The 19116-nt window shown below is 34.7% G+C and overlaps 3 protein-coding genes across 8 annotated transcripts in view; 1 reads left to right on the plus strand and 2 right to left on the minus strand.

Annotated features, from left to right (window-relative positions):
- Positions 1–245: 245 nt before the first annotated feature.
- On the minus strand, positions 246–7361 carry LOC111383647 (probable inactive purple acid phosphatase 29). Of its 5 annotated transcripts, XM_023007769.1 has the most exons (6): positions 6936–7360; positions 6605–6742; positions 6348–6445; positions 3726–4176; positions 3421–3540; positions 260–626 (listed from the first exon to the last, which is right to left on the minus strand). In XM_023007769.1, exons 1-6 carry the CDS (start codon positions 7216–7218, stop codon positions 592–594), a joined length of 1125 nt encoding a protein of 374 aa, XP_022863537.1. In that variant the 5' UTR covers positions 7219–7360; the 3' UTR covers positions 260–591. The 5 variants fall into 5 exon arrangements, with proteins under 5 accessions (XP_022863536.1, XP_022863537.1, XP_022863533.1 ...); XM_023007765.1 differs by having other exon boundaries at positions 6348–6742; positions 6936–7361; XM_023007766.1 differs by having other exon boundaries at positions 3421–3520; positions 6348–6742.
- Positions 7362–9118: 1757 nt separating this feature from the next.
- On the plus strand, positions 9119–15876 carry LOC111383646 (transcription factor 25). 2 transcript variants are annotated; one of them, XM_023007763.1, is made up of 5 exons: positions 9119–9408; positions 11056–11289; positions 11320–11624; positions 14367–15278; positions 15377–15835. In XM_023007763.1, exons 1-5 carry the CDS (start codon positions 9223–9225, stop codon positions 15624–15626), a joined length of 1887 nt encoding a protein of 628 aa, XP_022863531.1. In that variant the 5' UTR covers positions 9119–9222; the 3' UTR covers positions 15627–15835. The 2 variants fall into 2 exon arrangements, with proteins under 2 accessions (XP_022863531.1, XP_022863530.1); XM_023007762.1 differs by having other exon boundaries at positions 11056–11624; positions 15377–15876.
- Positions 15877–17498: 1622 nt separating this feature from the next.
- LOC111383641 (UPF0664 stress-induced protein C29B12.11c) overlaps positions 17499–19116 on the minus strand; it is an 8195-nt gene continuing 6577 nt past the window's right edge. Inside the window, exons 3-5 of the mRNA XM_023007760.1 lie at positions 18193–18264; positions 17915–18126; positions 17499–17785 (exon numbers count right to left, since the gene is read on the minus strand). Coding sequence (XP_022863528.1) covers positions 17677–17785; positions 17915–18126; positions 18193–18264 — 393 coding nt within the window. The 3' untranslated portion in view covers positions 17499–17676. The remainder of the gene's footprint in view (positions 17786–17914; positions 18127–18192; positions 18265–19116) is intronic.

Raw genomic sequence — 19116 nt, forward strand, 5'->3', positions numbered from 1 at the left:
CAACATCACCTGATAGAAAATGTTGAGGTTCAACCCATGAAAATGTGTTTTCTTAGGTTTTTTTATTACTCGGAGAGACATTGAAGTGAACCTAGACAAAATCCACACGATACTAGAGAGGAAAAGTCCTACCAGTAAGGAGGTCCAAAGGCAAACAGGACGAGGAGCAGCGTTGAATCGTTGTAATCTATAACCGATAATTTATAGCTAAGTTGCATTCATATCTATAGGTATTGACAGTAATATTCACAAGAAAATCTGGAATTGTAATCTATAACTGATAATTGTATTTCGCATTTTGAACACACATATTAGCTCAGTAACTGATATTAGGCCATTCCACATATCCTTCAATACAAATTATAACTTCCCTTTCGATCACTGAAATATATGAATATTCATAAAATTTAATTTACTATATTTTTTAACGTCTGTTCCACAGCGTTGAGGTTGAACTCACCTTATATGCAATAATCCATGAAAACTTCATGGAATATTACAAAAACTAAACGTAATACAGTTGTTGTACATAAGCTTCTTCTATTGCCATTTTTGTCCATGTCAATCTTGTTGCAATATTAATTTTCACTATCATAGGCGGCCAATCCGCTTCTTTCTACGACCACCTGCATGAAGCAAGTTAAAGAATAAAAAATTAAAGAACTTGCACAAGAATATCAGACTTAACAAATTAAACATCATAAAATATGCAGTCACGGCAAATAATAAGGATGAACACGATTCGATTTGGGCAATTTGTGACAATTTTTCAAACCCAAAACCTTAAAGCGGTTTGAAAATATTCCAAGCCAAACCAAACCAAGCCATTTCAAGTTCTAAACCAAGCCAATAAACCACGGTTTAACCCCACCCCCCCCTCGCCAAATATATATTAAAAAAAAAAAAAAAAAAAAAAAAAATTAAAAAAGTTAAATGATAAATGTTAGTTGAAAATTTCATGGTAAAACAAAAATAGTATCATTAAAATATTACAAACCAAAGTTTTATAATTATAATGCAACAACATGATTGTACTCAACAAACTCCTAAAGGAATCAAGAATCAAACTACTAGTCGGGAATATAGACACAGAATCATTATGAATATTTGAATAGCTAGCATATTTTTAGCAATTTAGGGGGACAATCTTTTATTTATTTGCATTCAATTTTCATCAAAGTAATATGTCGAAATGTTCATTAGTCAAATCTTTGAAATGACCAATTAAGTAATCCATCGAACCAATTGCTAGATTCTAAAACTTAACAGCAAAATCTAAAAAATACGTTAAAAAGTAAATAATTAATTGAGTGACTTGACTCGGAAGTTGAAACGCAAATAAACAAAAAAGGCTCTTCGCTAAAAATTTAAAAGAGCCCACTACAAATTAGAACATTACAACGCAACTCCAGTAAAATATAGCAAATAATTACCAAAAATAAGAAAATTTGGATGAAATTCAAGCAAATTATTAGTAGATGAAAACAAAATTGTGAGTTTAAATTAAATTTTAGATTTAATTGTCCACTCAATTGTATGGACGGTCGATAAATATAGTTCAACAACAGTTGTTCAATACTTCACACAACTTGAGGGTTTTGCATTATAATTGTGATGACTGATGTGTATTTGTGTACGAGTTAAGTAATTAATAAGGATGAATTATTGTGATCTATTTAGGCATTGAATATAATTGGGTAATGTATTATGGATGTAACTTTTTAACTGGGATGTGTTTAACTTTAATTGAGTTGCATAAAATTTAAATGAATTTATTTTCAGATTTTCTTCTTAGTAAATGGTTTGCAAAGATTGAAATCTAAACTAAACTACTTCAAAGTAGTTTGGTATAGTTCAAAGCCAAAATATTGACGGATCCACGTGGATCAAATCCAACAGTTTAAGAAAAATTGGTTTCGGTTCGGTTTTGTAGTTCGACGGTTTCGTCGTTCAATCCTAGCAAATATGTTGTTCTTTGACACTAGAAAATGTGAACTATGTAACAACCAATCAAAAATACCAGCAATTTCACCTACCCACAAATATTTGCAGAAAAAGTGAAGTGGAGAAACAGTGTCGGTAAATTAATCAGTAATACAAAACATTAATAGCTCATTACACTAAGAACTGGTAGTTTTATGGTATTAATAACTGTTTATATGAATAGGCAACCAAATTGCTATAAATCGCAAACAGAGATTGATTAGTTTAAGTGACGAGAAGTTCAAAAAAAGATAGGGCATAAAAGTCTTGAGAGTACACCACTTTTGGCTGATTTTTGGAATCTGACAATTCCATCAAGGGACTCTGAAAGGCAGGTATCCTGTATGACCCAAAGTGTGTCACCTATAGCTATGACAAAAACCAGGTGATGTGGAACAGCTCCTTTATCTTGAATTTAGATTGATAGATGAAATTTAAGCAAAACATAAAAAATAAAAACTAAAAAATAAACAGATAAAAAATAGATTTGATTAAAATTTATAGACATGGTTTAAAGGAAAAAATTCAAATCTGATCACAAGATGTGAAGGAGCTTTGAAAGCAGAGAGAATAGAAAGGTACAAAGAGAGGAAGAATTGAAGAAAGTAGAGAACGCTTTATCCTTGCAGGTTGGGCAAAAATGCAAAACACAATCTCAAACATTCGTAATGATCACTTCATGTAAATAAAGATATCCATAAATATTTATAGACTTGAAGACTCCTACAGGGACTTTGAATGAGAAACTACTAATATAAAACTAACCTAAATCGCTAAGAACTCCCAATGAAACTCAAACAGCAAAAATATCCTTGATGGAAATCTCATCTAATGGACAAAACGTACTGCACATGTTAGAATTAAAAATTACCATTCATACTTAAAATACCCAAATTTGCCTCTTTTTTTTTTTCTTTTTTTTTTTTTTTTCCCTGTCAGCATATGTCTTGCATCTCCAGAGGCAGCATATTTGCCTTTAATTATATTTATTAATTATTAACTTACAGATCAATTAACAGGTAAAAGAAGCAAGTTTTATGAGGGCTGAGAGGAAAACAACTTTGACTTTGATAGTGGATAGGTAAAAAAAACTGTGGGTCCCATAAAATGGGTAATTAGTTATTGACTTTGACTTAAATTTTAATAAGATTTCTAGCTTAACCAAATAGTGACTATGTGCAATTCCTCGCCCAGAAAAGATTGGATTTCGCTAATACGGATTCGTGAAGAAAGGGAAGTCAATCAGCTTGGTTGCTTTATTCTCGGTTCAAGTTCAAAGTTTGGTATTACTAAACCAGCCTCACTCACTTGGGCAATGACTTCCACTTCCTAAATAGAAAGGCAGGAGGGAAAGAGGGTATCTCAACAATAGGAGGAAGATAAGAAATAGAGCACCAACAACAGTTCCACTCAAGACTTATAGATGAAGCTGCTCACTTTTTATAGCAGAGTCTGGACTACGGGGTCTTTTTAACCCCTCTCGCGCTCCTACCATTTCCAATGGAATTAAGCCCTGTTTGACCACCATTTCCTGAAACTCATTTTCAACAAAAAGACCTACAACTTTTATCAACTTTTTAACCACAGATTTCACCTATCATAATTTTTGTCCAAATCAAACACGGGCTAAATGTCCCAAAGTGTACAGATAAGGGATACCAAAATACGTAAGAACCAGATATTCAGTCAGAGAATGAAGTAAAACAAAAAAAGAATGCATAGTCAATGTATCAGAAGCTTACTGTTGGATCTCTTACTCCAGAGCACCTGACTATCAATAGCAGTGAGGTGATCATCATCTAAACGCTTCCACGTTTTGATAGACTTGACTGTTCCCCATGCTTCTTTCTCTGTTTTCTCCAACGATGCTACCACCATCCTCGCCCTCCTCGCCCATCCAGCTTTCCCATATGCATGATATCCAAAACCTCCAGCATAACATAGATGTATACCCGTTAACTCACCACAGAAGTCATTGAGGTGATCATGGCCTGTGAAAGCAGCCTTCACATCCCCTGCCTCTACCATGGTCGTAAAGAAGCCAGAGTTAATAGATGCTGAACTAATGCCTTCCTGTTTCACACCTGTGAAGTTTGACGAATCAAAGCTTGCATATTCAGGCAATGGAATGTGAAAGTACACAAGCCCTGGAGCAGGAGCCTTTTGAGGCTCTGGTTTCTTCATGTAACTCCTCTGCAATTAATATATCAATGAATTAAGAAAAGAAAATCCACAACTCTTAGAGCATGTGTTTATAAATGGTTTAAATTATAAATAGATAGAAATGAGATAGCACTTGTAAGTCCCACGAAATATGTGGATAAAAATTGGTTTTACCATAAACAGTTTATTAACAATAGCCAAACATGAGCTTAGCATAAGACAATCTAAAAGCCATATGATCAAGTGTTGGAAACCAATGGCAGCTGCCAATAAGGACTTATTGAAAGCATAAAATGGAACTTAATATCTGGAAAAGTCTTTGTCGTAAATCCCTTGAGGAGTATTTAGTCTCTGCTTGATTTATACAAAAATCACATTCTTAGTAGATTTTTATAAAAATTGATAAAATGTGTAGATGAAAAATTGATAAAAGTTGTGTTGAAAAATGAGTTTTGAAAAATGGGGTGCCAACAGTGGGTCAATTTGTTATCCTTTCCAAGTGTCGATTATTATCCTACATGTTATTTTCAAATTGTCAAATATAAACCTACATGAATTGCTAAGTTGCTGGAACTCTTATCCATTGTGGCTCTATAAAAAACCAACTGAACTGCTCTAATGCAGAATATGGATCATCAATCAGCTAGTATCAGATTTTCACAACTACCTAATATCAGAGCTAAAAGGGTTGTTTAATGAGATGCTCTTAAGGGACTCAGTAAGCCCTTGTGTTGGCCAAAAATTGCTAACCCCGAAGAAACAAGGTACGAGGCCTGATTATAGCGCCATTAACAAGATAGCCATCAAATATCAACCTCTATTTCCTTGATTGGACGATATATTAAGATATGAAGGCCCAATCTTTTACATTTTCAAAGATGGATTTTAAAAGTAGTTATCAGTCAAAAGAATATACAGTAACACAAAGAAATATTCATTCAAAAATCCAATTTTTGCATCGCGCTTTGTCTATTCATGTAAAGGGACTGAACTAGATCTGGAGATGTCTAAGCCATTATAGCATGGCCAATCCCCAACACAATAGAAGAATACAGGTTTCTATGGGAATTCCTGTGGAAAAACACATCATTAAAAACTTTATAATTAATGCAGCACTATCAACTGAAGCAGCTCTCCAACTACCAGAATTTATCAAAAATGTTTAAAGTTGCAAGTGATGCATCTAATATTGGGATTTGTGGTGTTTCAAGCAATAAAGTATATACTAAAGTCTTAATTTGGTGAGAAGGTCAATGAAGCAACCCAAAAGTATTCAATATATGATGAAAGATATCTATGCTATTGTTCATACTTTGTGCTATTAGAATCATTATCTCCTTTCTCTTATATTGATACTCCAAAGCCTTGGACGAAACTAAATCTTGTAAGAAACCATAATCATGGGAAATGGATTTGCTCTCTTGCAAGATTATTATAAAATCATGAAATAAACTAGTTGATGCACTTTAGTACAGTGGTGTACATTTTTCTTCTAGGGTTGTACAAGATAGACGGTTTAAGTTAAATGAGACTGTTCTTGAAAAACATTCAGTTGCTGGACAATGAGGAAAATATCCAACATTGCAATGCCTTCGTAAACCAAACAATTAAAAAAACAAATTTCTTCAGGAGAAAATAATGGGAATTGCAATCAATCAAGATGTAAAGCAGCCTTGGTTATGCAGCACAACATATAGAAACCGAATAATAGAGAATAAACAGAAGCTCAAAAGAAAGAGAAAGTGGGGTGAAACAAGAAGACAAGAATTGGAGGGCAAAGTTTTAATATCTAAATAATCACTTTGATATAATTCAATAGTCAGTCTGTTGAAACAGCCAAGTCTAGCTTATGCTTTACTATCTCTCGCAACCAAAAAATAAAAAATAAAAAATAAAAAATAAAAAATTAAAGAGAAAGATACCACACTAACAAGATGGAGAATTATTTAATCTAACTTAATGACTCCGGAAAGGATAAAATAAAATAAAATATAATCCCTTAATAAATCCTAATTTCTTTTTCTAAAGTAAGTGCTGATACTGACAAATCTTCATCATAACATCCATTAGAATCTCCATCATTAGGCAGTATTCCTAAGTCCTCAAAAGTGAATCATAAAGGTTCCTTTGTTTGAAGGATTTGTAAATTAATCATAAACCAAACAAAAGTCTCGAGTCAGAAATTTTTGCAGCTTAACTACCTTAAGCTTGAGGGACGTTCGTTGAAACCAGAACTGCTGAGAAGGTTTGATCCAGCCGTAGCCAGGGATGGAGGGAATTGTAGAGTAATCACCACTGTCTAGAAAGTAGAGATTGAGAAGAGATTTATTAACTAAACTAGAATCTTTAACTCCGTGGACTTCCAAATTGTAATTCCCAAATCCATCGATAACGTGAGCTTCAGGAGGGTTTAACAGAGACAAAGTGTTTTTCAATTTAACAATAAATTTCATCACACCTTCCCTTGATAAAGTAGATTCTTGATCATGATTTCCCAGAACAGCAGCCCATGGTATATTTGATAACATTGCCGGGGCAAATGCAGCATTCATTGATGTTTCCGGGTTAGAGGCATCAAAGCCGAAAATATTATCACCTGCAATTCAATTTCACTATGTGACTGACTGTGAGAAAGATCAAATTATGCTCAGATGAGCATCCGGATTCCCAAATTAGTGTACTCTCTCAAACAGACACCATCTTGCAGATGGACCCTAACGATTAACAAAATCAATACTAGCAGCATCCTTAACAAGTAAGAAAGTGAAGTAATAGGGAATAGGAGTTACCAGTGAAAACAATGAGGTCGGGTCTCTCGGCAAGAATGAGACGGCGAATGAAGGCAGTGGTGTTGAGATCGGAGCAGGAGGGCATCTGCTGGGGAAACACATCCTCGCAAGGAGTTTTCCAACCGTCGGCATAGTGCATATCCGCCACTTGCAGAATCCTAAACTCCCCCGTTTTCCCACCGAACCTCAGTGGTTGCCGTCGGTCGTCACACTCAACCAACCAGCAAAACGCAAGCCAGATTATACACGAAATCCTTATGTTTCTCATATTCTTCGCCGCCATGGAGAATTTTGAGATTTCAAAATGGTGCTTATAAGCACGGCCAAATTGAGATCAGGTCCCGTGACGCACACATTGCCTTGTTCATACGGAGAACCTTTTGTCGGTGATTACTGAGTGTGTGGAGTACGTTTCCAATGTCATTCTCCCCATATGTGACTACTGACAAATGATGAGGATAGGACTGGCCGGCCTGGCTGTTTGTCGTTTCTAGAATTTTCCTACGGTGTCCAAAACGTCATGGTATTTAGAGAAAAGATATGATATACTTACAAAGTAGGTTTACAAATAAAAGTTGACAAAGTGATTATTGGTAAAATTAAGATCACTTAATTCACAAAAATAGTTTTTAAAAGCAACAAAATTTATTTGTCTTGATTTTGCCAACACGCGCTTTGTTAACCATTTTTGTCAAACTACCTTGTACAAGTAGTTTAATTGTTAGAAAAATGAGATTGCTTGTACAAAATTAATTAACAAAGTTAATTTACAAACAAATATTTACACCAATCATTTTTAAAACACTTTTTAAAATTATTTGAAATCAAAATTTTGCCAATACTTGTTTTGTCAACCTTTTTGTCAACTTGTTTTTATACAACTAGATTAATTGTAGAAAAATAGAGTTCAAACAAAAGAAAAGTGTTGTTAAAAAGTCATGGGATCAATGAAATATGTGGTTAAAATTAATTATTAATTTTTGATTTATAGTAAAATTTAAATTTTAATCTATATCAAACATGGGCAAGGTTGATGACGGCCTAACAAGGAACCTCACGTGACCCAAGCAATTTTGTCTGAGTAATTATATTCACATAGCAATTTTTATTTCTTACACTGCATTTTAACTGTATTTAAGATTCTTAATCTTTACTCATTATAGCGTTTGTGCCTCTCAAGATTTTTCTTGACACTTCGAAATGGCGTAGATAACTTTTTTTTTGGTTATATTTTTAAAAATAAATAAATAAAAGTTCAAAAAAATAGTTTTCACATATTTCAAAGCGTGAATATATTAAACCCCCGTTTGAGCCCCATTAATTTTCATTACATTACATTTCACTTTTATCATTCTTATTTTCAACCACATAATTTTTCATAAAATAATATTACACGTAAATCGAAAATTTTTTTTCTTTTCAACCATTCATTTTTCAAAAAAATAATATTCCACCCATTAATTTTTCCACATAATGGGGGCTAAAGAGGGGCTAATATTTTGATATAAATAATTGTCAATAACGGAACATACTAATTAATGGAAAATTGAAATAAGATTTCGACAGAAAAAGTTAAGAAAATAATTGCTACAATGAATAAATATTGATGAACTTAATTGCAGCATAATAAATAAAAATTTATGATGTCAGAAGGTATTTAGCACTCATTTTTATGGAAAAATGAATTTTACAATAGTAGATTGATAGAGAATGTGCGGACGAAAAGTTTTTGATTTATGTGTAATATTATTTTAATGAAAAATATGTGGTTGAAAAGAAAAGAGCGAAAAATATTTTTTGAGAAACATAGAAATCAAACGGGGCCTCAATATAATCACCTATTTTATTTTTGTTTCATAATTAGTATATTAATCTAGAAAAAATGAAAATTGCCCTAGTTTGGGCTCCATTTTGAAGAACAAATGTATTTTTGAATAGAGGTTTTTTGAAAAATATGTGACTAAAAAGTAGGATTTTTTTTTTCAATTTATGTATAAAATTATTTTATTTGAAAATATGCATGAATTTTTGAAAAAATAGGGCTTGAACAAGGCAAAGAAATTGTTTGAGTGGGTTTGGCATAAAAGCCCAACATTGGAGAACTGGGCCCTATTAGTATAGGCTTCATGGTTCAATAGGTTCTTCCTTTATGTCTCAAATATTCGTATATATGTTTGGCTAAGCTTAAATTGAACATAAATTTAAGACGCGAAAAATAAAATAAAATACTTTCTTGGAGGCAGAGTTGCCGCACTGGAATTGGTATAGAGCTCGGAGTTACGTGATTATGTCGGCACGACTACTGAAAAAGGTTCTGAAAGAACAAGAAGCTGCACTGCGACAGCAGGAGGAGGAGCTCTACAATGGCCACGAGTCTGAATCCCCTGACTCCTCAACCCCTCCCAAAAATCCATTCGATCTTCTTGACGACAATAACGACGACTACGACGTCGTCGACCCCGATTCTGATCAGGTCTCTTTTTTTATTCTTTTTTGTTGGAAAATCGTTATGTGTATCTGTGTGGATGTGTATTCGAGGGTTTCTTTTCTCGCTGTTGTTGTTCTTTTGTAATCGGAATCGGTGATGTTGCTGTTGTCAACTAAGAAAGCATTTCAAGTAATCTTGAAAAATGTTTCTTATGTCTGTAATAATTAAGTGAATTTAAGTTTTAAATAATGAGGGGGGATACATTAAATTTTCCTGTCAGACCTTGGTTATTCAATAAGATATTTGTCTACTGGAATAATATTGTTAGTAATCAAGTCCTGCTATATATTAAGTTCTGTTTGTTAGGTCCAGGATACCAGAAAATATTGCATATTTGTGTATTCTTTATTCTGCTGGAAGATCAAATTAGTGAGCACTTCATCTAACAGAGCCTTCAGTGTGTGCGAACACCCAACTTTTCTTGTAAGACCCTTTGAAGATGCACATTCACTTGGCCACCAATTTTACGTTCCGTGTTCCTCTTGTGTTGGTCAGCTTCGTTTTTGTACTTAGCATCATCACTAACTGGCATAACCAACGGTAGAGGAACTTGTTCAAGCATTTCACCAGGAACCCTCCAATTTTCAATTTGCAGTGGTGCCTTTCTATTGGTTTTGATTACTGTATAATGTAAATTTTACTAATCAAATGTCTAATGCTAACATGATCTCCCATGCGTCATGAAAGGTCTCTGACTTCTGCTTGCAATCAATTTTATAGTATACTCTAAATGTGCATCTGTGAAATATTATCATTCTGAGCTACATGCAATAATGCTGGAGACAAAATACATTTATCTTACTACTTGATGAAAAATAATATTTTGATTTGGTCCTAATACGGCACCTTTCTCTGAATTTAGAGGCTCTTTAGTATACGTAATATTCTGGAATTGTGACTTCTGTAGTTGGAAGTGAGATCAAGATGTAACTGTAAGAGGTGGGTACTGGGGAGTGGGGACTTCTTAATTAGAAAGAGGGAAGAAGGCTCTGTGATGCCTTCCAGGAGACTGATTTGACTTCTTAAGATGCTATAGGACGTGGGTGCTCTAAAGTTCTAAGCTCCATACTGAGAGCTTGTTTGTTTCCCATTTTTATATTAAGAATGCATTCCAGAATGGTAGATTGATGGAGAATGTGTGGTTAAAAAATAAAGAAAACTTTTGAATTTGTGTGTAATATTATTTTATTGAAGAATGTGTGATTGAAAAGAAGAGAGAGAAAAATGTATTTTGAAAAAAATGGGTATCAAACAAGGGTTGAGTATACAAAGCATTACTACTGGTTTTAAATCCACCTGTAATGTATTTTTACAACAATGCAAAATTATCGAGTGCAAATGCTAATCTATTTATCTGTAAGAATTTGTATTTACCTCTAAGAATTTTCAGTTGCTTCTAGAATTTTAAGCTATTAGAGATGTTGTCCCATTTTGTTACTAGTTTATTACATGGCAACAAGAAAAAATATATAATTTCACAAGGAGTTGTTGGTGATATGATATAGCAATATGAAATCTGAACTGCTGTTTACCTATATTTTTTTTTTTAAAAAAAAAAAAAAAAAAAGAAAGAAAGAAAAAAAAAAATAATCTGAACTGCTGTTGATATCTGTAATGGATGATTGACTGCAGGAGAAAGACAATTCTACCAATGAGTCTTCAATGGGAAATATTGATGGCAAGCATCCCTCTATGTTAAAAGCTACCATTAACAATGTTTCCACATCTGATGTCAAAACGAAGAAGAAGAAAAAGAAAAACAAAAAGAAGAAAATCAAGGATGATTTGTCTGCTAGTGCCGAAGATGATGAAATATCTTCTGGTCTGATGTTAGAAAATTTGTCTTTGGGAGCTAGCTCTTATGGTAATGAACAGATCACATCTTATCTTGCAAAAGACAAGTCAGCAAAAGTTAATAATGATGACATAAGGGCAAAGCACTGCAAATCCTCTATACTACAAATTGATCCTAAATTTCTCAGGCCAGAAAATGAGCTCCGAAGAATCTTTGGGTCTAAGGTAGTGAATTCATTTGAAAGAAGTCATCATTCTGGAAGTTCAAGCAGTGCGCATGTTGGTAGACGTGGGAGTCATAACCACAGGAGGACCATTCTTGTTTCTCCATCTGAACGTTGGCCGCGTTGGGATGGTTCCTTGTCCATGGAACTTATGGAAACCAAAGATGAAGTTCATTATTTCAGGTCAATTCCTCTCTCTTAGATTTTTATCTATTATTGGATGGTGAATATTAAATAGGCTGAGAAGTGAGAACAAATTATTGGGCTGTTCTTGGTAGCTGTGAAGAGTAATCAGTAATATTAAAAATATGTCATGGGCAACAAAAACTATATATGAAAGAAAAACTCAGCCAATATAAACAAAAAGAATTAGGTTTGGCTTTAAAAGGGAGAAAATAGAAACACATAGCAGCAAAAAATATATATAAAAGAAAAGGCAGAAGAAAGTCACATGTTGCAGTCCCTTAAAACTGGTAGCCTGTCACACATCAATAGTTGCTGAAAACTGCAATAACATTTTCTCAGGGTGGGTGGGAGGTGCTCCTAATTTGCTCGTGTACAGGACTTGGGCATGCATGAGCTCTCTGTTTATTCTGTTTATTTTATTTTATTTTTATTTTTTGGGGTTGGAGCGTGTTTAGGAAAATCTGAATAAACCTTTTAAGGGTATAATAAAAAACCAGTTTAATAAGCTGAGGCCAAAGAGCACAAGACTAAGGAGCTCAAGTTAAGAAGTATGCCTTCACAAGGGGCACATAACTCATAAACTTTGAGACCTTAACGAATGCCTTGCACTGATGTGCACTTCAGGCGCTTTTGAATATGCTGCCTGGCTCAAAACTAAGATATTGCATTTAGCCAATGATTAGATCAACAGGTAATCAGAGTTGATTTTTTCTGATGGTATTTACATTGTTGAAAGCTAACGTTAAGAAACCGATTTACTGGAGCTTCTCATCACTTACACAAGGTGGAGGAGTGCCACATTAAATCTAGGAGAGTGAGCTGTATGAATTGAAAGACTCCCATAAATTTTGGCGGGAGGGGGCAATTTTTATTGTATGTTCCAATTTATTTTAACTCAATATAAAACGTCTTTATTGTATATTCTAGTTTCTAAATCTATGATTCAGTGCACAATGTTTTGGCCAGTTTCCTTAAACTTCGTGCGAGTGTTGGGTTTTACATGCTAAATATGAGAAGGCGAACCTTACATAGCAGTGTGTAATAGTGTCCAGCTTTGGTACTTCATGCATTAGATGAGTTAGATGTCATATCAATTTTATCAATTATTTCCATTCATGTAAGTGAATATTTAAATTTTGAAGTCAAATAAATAAAACATGCCTAATTTATGAAAAGTAACATGGAAGAACCCCAAATGCAAATCTTATCAGTTCTGACCGAAGATAATATTTCATTTAATAATATTTTATATTAATATGCAATTGAACATAGAGCAAAGAGAATCGTTGTCTTTATCTTAATATTGTATTTGCTTCAGGTAGCGGGGTACAAAATGAGTTGGAATATTATTCAAAGGGTGTTTGATTTTCATTTTTCCTAAAATACATTTTTTTCTTTCTTCTTTTTGACCATACATTCTTCATTAAAATATTACACACAAATCAAATTTTTTTTCTTATTTTTTAACTACACATTCTCCATCAATCTACTATTTCAAAATACATTTTTCGATAATAATGGGGCTCAAACACAAGTTCAGTCTCTTCAACTATGGAACTTAAACACTGTTCTATTTTTATTAATCAATCTTTCCAAGTTTTCTTCCTTTAATATTCTTATAGAGCATCAAACCCTGAGAGATAGCTCAGTGGTTAGACCTTGGGTTTGCTTTTCAATGGTCACCAATTCGAGTCCCCTCATGGCTACTGAAGTGAGTATTCGGCTGTAAATTTCAGGGTCCCGTGAGATTAGTCAAGGTGCACATAAGTTGGCCCGCACACCTACTGTCATTAAAAAAAAATCTTATGGAATATCACTTATAAAAAAAAAAAATAATAATAATAAATATATGGCCCCGCTTGGAACTCATTTTTTTCAAAATATATTTTTCTCTCTCTTCTTTTCAACTCCACATTCTTTATTAAAATAATATTACACGTAAATAAAAAACTTTTCCTTATTTTTCAACCACACATTTTCCATCAATTTACTATTTAAAAATGCATTTTTACACAAAAATATCTCCCAAACGCTCTATATATATATATATATATATATATATTATGTCTATTCTTGGTTATGGCACTCATTTTTGCTGTTTAGACCTTCTGATTGATAGTATGTTTAACTGTATGGTGTGCTTATTTGCAACAACTGCTCATTCAATTTTTCGTTTCGTGCAGTCAAACTTAGATTTTAGCCAGTTGAATACATACATGTGCCTGATGCATGAGAATTTTTTTGTGGTATTCATACCTAGTTGATCTGTCCCATGTATTGTTAGAAAACGATTGTTGATAGTTGGATTTGAAGTTGTAACGTGGTAAGTCATAAATACCTCTTGATTTTCTTTAGTGGAAACTGATTGGCTTGGTCAAGTACTTAGGGAAGGGAGTTGCATGTAGGAAGCCATAATAATAGCTGGATGTGCAAGAAACTATATTGCTTAGGTAATTATAATTTAAGTATCATGTATTTGAGTTGGATCAGCATGTCTATGTCAGCCAAAACTACCTGTTTTCACATTTTCAGAAACTTGTTTCCCTAGATATCCCATTTGGAAGCAACTGCAGTAATGTCTTTGATGCATCACCACAGGAATAGACTACAACTCGTTTAACTATTGCCTCATATGTTGTGTTAGTGGATGTGGCCATTAATGGAAAATGCAAATTTTTAATGATTTTCTTGTATCCTAAGAGATGGCCTTATTATTTGGTTCTTGTTTATGCCTTTTAGATATGTACACTCGTCATCCTATGGCCAAGCTCAGAGAGCATTTGAAGCTGCCAAGGCAATACATGATCTTAATGGTATTGCGAGTATTCTATTGTACCATCCTTATCATATAGATTCACTCATCACGTTGGCGGACTATTTCAAATTTCTGGGTGAACATGAAAGGTCTGCTGATGCTATTGCAAAGTGTCTGTATGCTTTGGAATGTGCTTGGCATCCAATGTTTTCTCCTTTGTTGGGCAATTTTCAATTGAAGTACGTCTACGAAACCAACAAACCTTTATTCTCAGCCCTTTTCACTCACATGAAAAACATGGATAGGCGTGGGTGCCACCGATCTGCCCTTGAAGTTTGCAAGCTGTTGCTTTCTCTAGATCTAGATGATCCAATGGGAGCCATTTTCTGTATTGACTACTACTCTTTGAGAGCTGAGGAGTATTCCTGGCTAGAACGCTTTTCTGAAGAATATAAAGGTGGTAATTCGCTATGGTTATTTCCAAATTTCTCTATTTCCCTCGCTGTGTGCCGGTTTTACATTCAAAGTCATGAAGGTTTAAAGGAGAGAAAAATGGATACTGGAAAAGCAGCTGCTTCTGATCTCATGAAGCAGGCTTTAATGCTTCACCCTTCAGTCTTAAAGAAATTGGTAGCGAAGGTTCCATTAAAAGATCCCGCATGGAGCACCATTCTCAAGCATAGTTTCTTCAGGCCAGGGCATACAGGAATTCCGTCCTTGGATCACTTGATTAATATTTATGTTGAAAGGAGTTACATATTATGGAGGCTCCCTGATCTACAAAAGTTTCTTCGGGATTCTGCACTTATGGTGATTGAGACACTGAAAGATAATGGAAGGGAAGCTCTGGATTGGGCTTGTGTAAGAAAAGAAGCTTTCTCATCAGAGAAGAACGAGTGAGTCTTCTGTTGCTAAACACTGTTCTTATTATTGTGCTTTTGCTAGTTTTTGGGCATACTGATGAAGTATAACTGTGTATAATTCTTTGTTCTAGGTACTCTCATTTGCTGGTGTCAGATTTCTCTGATTCCATGCCAACAATGCCACCTGATAACCTACAAAATTTTATGGTTGATCCAAGGGGAGGATTACAGAATAGGGAAGAATTACCCAACCCACCCGACTTGACCAATCGGAATGTGCTGTCTGTTTTATTAGAATCTGTGTTACCATGGACTAATTATGGAAGAGGAGACGGAGATGGTTTCCAGCATGACCACCCTGATCAAGCAGACGAAATCTAGAACACTGGATTTCCGAACCATCTAATGCTAAAAAATAAATAATTATTTCGTCTTTAGATGAGGTTTTAGGTTCCATTTGAAAGCTAGGTGTTATGTGACATCATAAGCTTCGACAACAGTCAGGTGTTTTGCTATTTATGATGTATTTTGAAGACATATGTTAGCGTCAAAGTTTTAATTACTTCAGCTTAAAAACCATATTAAGATCACTTGCCAGCAAAATAAGTAGATTAACCTTTTTTAGTTACAATGTTTGGATAATATTGTATTTATATTTAATTTTTACGGAAATATGTTCCAACAGTCCCCATACTGAACGACTTTTCACACTTGGATCCCCAGTCATTTTTTGGGCATTCAGGTTTCCAAACTTTGATTGATTTTTGGATACAGGGATCCTATTACTAGACATTTTTGTAGACAATTCTTGAACCGTTGACGTTCAGGATGCAAAATGCATTCCTGACCCGCGAAGACAAGGAGGTCCGTCCCGTTGTAGGAACATCTTGAAAGTAATAAAAATAGCAGAAAATTAAAAATATTTTTTTTAATATACTCCTAGTTTACTTGAATCTCTGTTGATTTAAAAAGTTTGTGCAGAACGATAGTAAGAAGCATTAAAAGTGAAATTAGCTGCATCTTGTTTGAAGACAATTCATTGTTCAAACATAGCTAACTAAAGAGCTACAAGTCACGGGCCTAACGAACTGTCCTACCCATATGATATGACAAGATTGCTTATTGTGGGTTCTAAGAAAAATAATTGGAAAGTACATTAGCGGTGTCCCATATGCAAATATGATTGTAAGTTTCCTATTCAAAGTTTATTGTGCTTATTTTATATCTTAGTTTGCCGATCTGTGTGTGAGGGAAGCTGCCTCAAAGGCTGTCGAGAACTCGAGAGGTTGAATTGACAATCCGTTACAATTGGTATCAAAGTAGGTATGCTCTGAACGTTGCATTGTTGTTTGCGGAAGACAAATGCTGTGCATTTCTGCAGAAATGATTTTGGGACCACTAAGGTGAGACAAAGCCACGAGATTCGTGGCGAAGCACAGTTGGCAAGCAAGCAAAATTTATGATGGAAAGCTTTAACGATTATGGAAGTAGAGATGCGTTATGCAATTTGCCCACTAAAACATTTGTTTTGCAAAGCATGACAAAGCATTGCAAAAGAAATCAAAAGTGGGGGCCTTTGTGTGGAATGCTTCGACATGCGCTGTGACGATGCGACTAGAGGAGCTGTCAATTTGAGGAACCAATCCTAGGTACAAAGGGTAAATGTTAGTATTGAAGGTAGCATGTACATGTTACTAGGGAAGAAGGGGAGAGGGTGCCATGACACTCGCACATCAAGGGAATGGTGCCACAATTGTGAAGAATTTTGGTACTCAGTGGCATAGACGAGAATGTAACGACAAAATCTCGCAAAGATGAGAGGCACACGTTCTACTACAAGGCCATCGACGGATTGAGCAGAAGAGTGAGTTACAAGTCTAGTAAACTCCCCTTCCCCTTCCCATGTGAACATCGCGAGTTCAAAGCCAAACTATCAAAAAGGCACCAACATATGCAAAGTGTGATTGCAAGCTTCCTACCTAAAATTTACTGTTTTTATCTTATATCTTAACTTACCGATCAGTGTGTGGGCGACGTTACCTTGAGGACTGTCAGAAACCTGAGGGTCCAACATACAGTCCGTTACATATGGCTAATTGATTATTTGGAAACTTGCAATGCTCTGGCATTTCACAGTAAACCATGCATTAAAGAGAACTTTTTACCATGTTTTTAGGGCTCGATAACTTAACGTGGTATATAAAAAACAATTTGTTAATTTCAAAATCTGAATGACAGTGGTAGACGGTAAGAGAAGGTAAAAATATATCAACGCCTCGTACATAGAAGATAATAACAATTCATCCATAGAAACATTTTACGGGTAAATACAGAATTTTACAATAATCTTGGAAAAAGGTTCAACATCCCCATTACCTTATTTTGCTCATTTAAATACATATTTAAGCACGTGCTTATAGTATGACCATGATCATATTGAGCTTTCAACAGCATGTGGATTGTATGTGCGACGCCTCAACTGAGATTCCTGAGTTGGCTGCTGTAAAAAAATTCTTGTTGGGTCATTCGGATCAACATATCTGCAAAACACATGAAAAAAAATATAATAATAATAACAATAAATAAATAAATAATAATGATAATAAATATAAATCAGACAGATGTAATCCTTGTAATCGTGAAAGATAAATAGGGAAATGGACACATACGCATGTCTCATCATCTCGTCAACAGGAGTTGATGCTGCTTGCAGAGGATCCATTTGAGGCTGTGCTTCCATGCTGGTACGTTGGTTGTATTGTCTAACTGATGAAATTAAGTTGAAAAAAAGTGGGACAAAAGTTCCACAACCACCTTCCTTGAAGAGAATCTTGAAGGAGTGAGTCGAATACAGAGCCCTGTGCTCGTTATCAGGTACGACCTGAAATTGGCAGGATGGAAGTCAGACCTCTCCACTGAAAGTATATAATAGATCTATTCTACTTACAGGGTCAACATGTCCAGCAATATTGTTGCAGTGGAATATCGGCTGGTTGAATTTTTCACCATGAACATAGAGCTGCAGAAATACATCCCAAGTCAGAATCAAAATGGCAATAATTGAGAAGAACCTAAAAGACCAATGTCAAGAGTGTCAAGCATAAATGTAAAATATACTAGGAGGGTAACGACCTCCAGCTCATACCACTATATCACAGGAGAAAAATAAATGGGTGATAAAGCATTATGTGGAAAATATCTAAAAAAAATAAAATAAAATAAAAATAAAAATAAAAAAACCGTAGCAGTAGCAGTAGCAGTAGCAGCAGCATCATCAGCAGTGAGTAGCCAGCTTATGAAATTACAATTAAAAGTCACATATAAATGGCACACTCCATCAAAATGCTAAATCTACTATCAAGAGCACAACTAAGGCTCAAAATAATTTTCTTAAAGACAACTAGAAACACTAAATTTAAGGCCTCATTAGCAAAATTGAATAATGAACAGCATTTTAGCTATAAATCCAACAGTACACAAGTAAATTTTTTGTGCATGATTGATATTTGGGAAATATTTATGCCCTGCAAACACAGTTGTCGAGTTCAGGAAATGATTTTCACTTTCGCGGTTGAAGTACAGAAAATCTTTCCAAGAGTCTATCATATATAACAAAACAGACGGTCATCATTGAATTACCACCATATACTCAATGGAGTCAACTAGACCAGACTGTCCCTAGGGTTTCTAGCTATTTATCAAGCCACTTTGCCATAGTATTGAAGCATATTGTTATGCATCTTCGAGTATTACTCATCCCATCGCTTTTCACCATTCTTAATCAAATAGACACCCAATAAAGTTCACATACACAAGAAGAAGTTAGTGGTCGGTTATCAATTGGGGTTGGGGTGGGTGGGGGTGGGGGTGG

The sequence above is a fragment of the Olea europaea genome, unplaced genomic scaffold (genome assembly GCF_002742605.1).
Source record: "Olea europaea var. sylvestris unplaced genomic scaffold, O_europaea_v1 scaffold273, whole genome shotgun sequence".
Classification (NCBI taxonomy): Eukaryota; Viridiplantae; Streptophyta; class Magnoliopsida; order Lamiales; family Oleaceae; genus Olea; species Olea europaea.

What these genes read in the sequence shown, in the direction of transcription:
- LOC111383647 (XM_023007765.1), bottom strand. Translation starts at nt 7,218, where the DNA reads ATGGCGGCGAAGAATATGAGAAACATAAGGATTTCGTGTATAATCTGG. An exon ending in CTGGAGTAAGAGATCCAACA is followed by an intron (nt 3,541 to 3,725) that starts GTAAGCTTCTGA and finishes TAAAAGTTGTAG; the next exon opens with GTCTTTTTGTTGAAAATGAG. An exon ending in TCCAGACTCTGCTATAAAAA is followed by an intron (nt 627 to 3,420) that starts GTGAGCAGCTTC and finishes TGCTTCATGCAG; the next exon opens with GTGGTCGTAGAAAGAAGCGG.
- LOC111383646 (XM_023007762.1), top strand. Translation starts at nt 9,223, where the DNA reads ATGTCGGCACGACTACTGAAAAAGGTTCTGAAAGAACAAGAAGCTGCA. An exon ending in TCGACCCCGATTCTGATCAG is followed by an intron (nt 9,409 to 11,055) that starts GTCTCTTTTTTT and finishes GATTGACTGCAG; the next exon opens with GAGAAAGACAATTCTACCAA. An exon ending in GATGAAGTTCATTATTTCAG is followed by an intron (nt 11,625 to 14,366) that starts GTCAATTCCTCT and finishes TATGCCTTTTAG; the next exon opens with ATATGTACACTCGTCATCCT.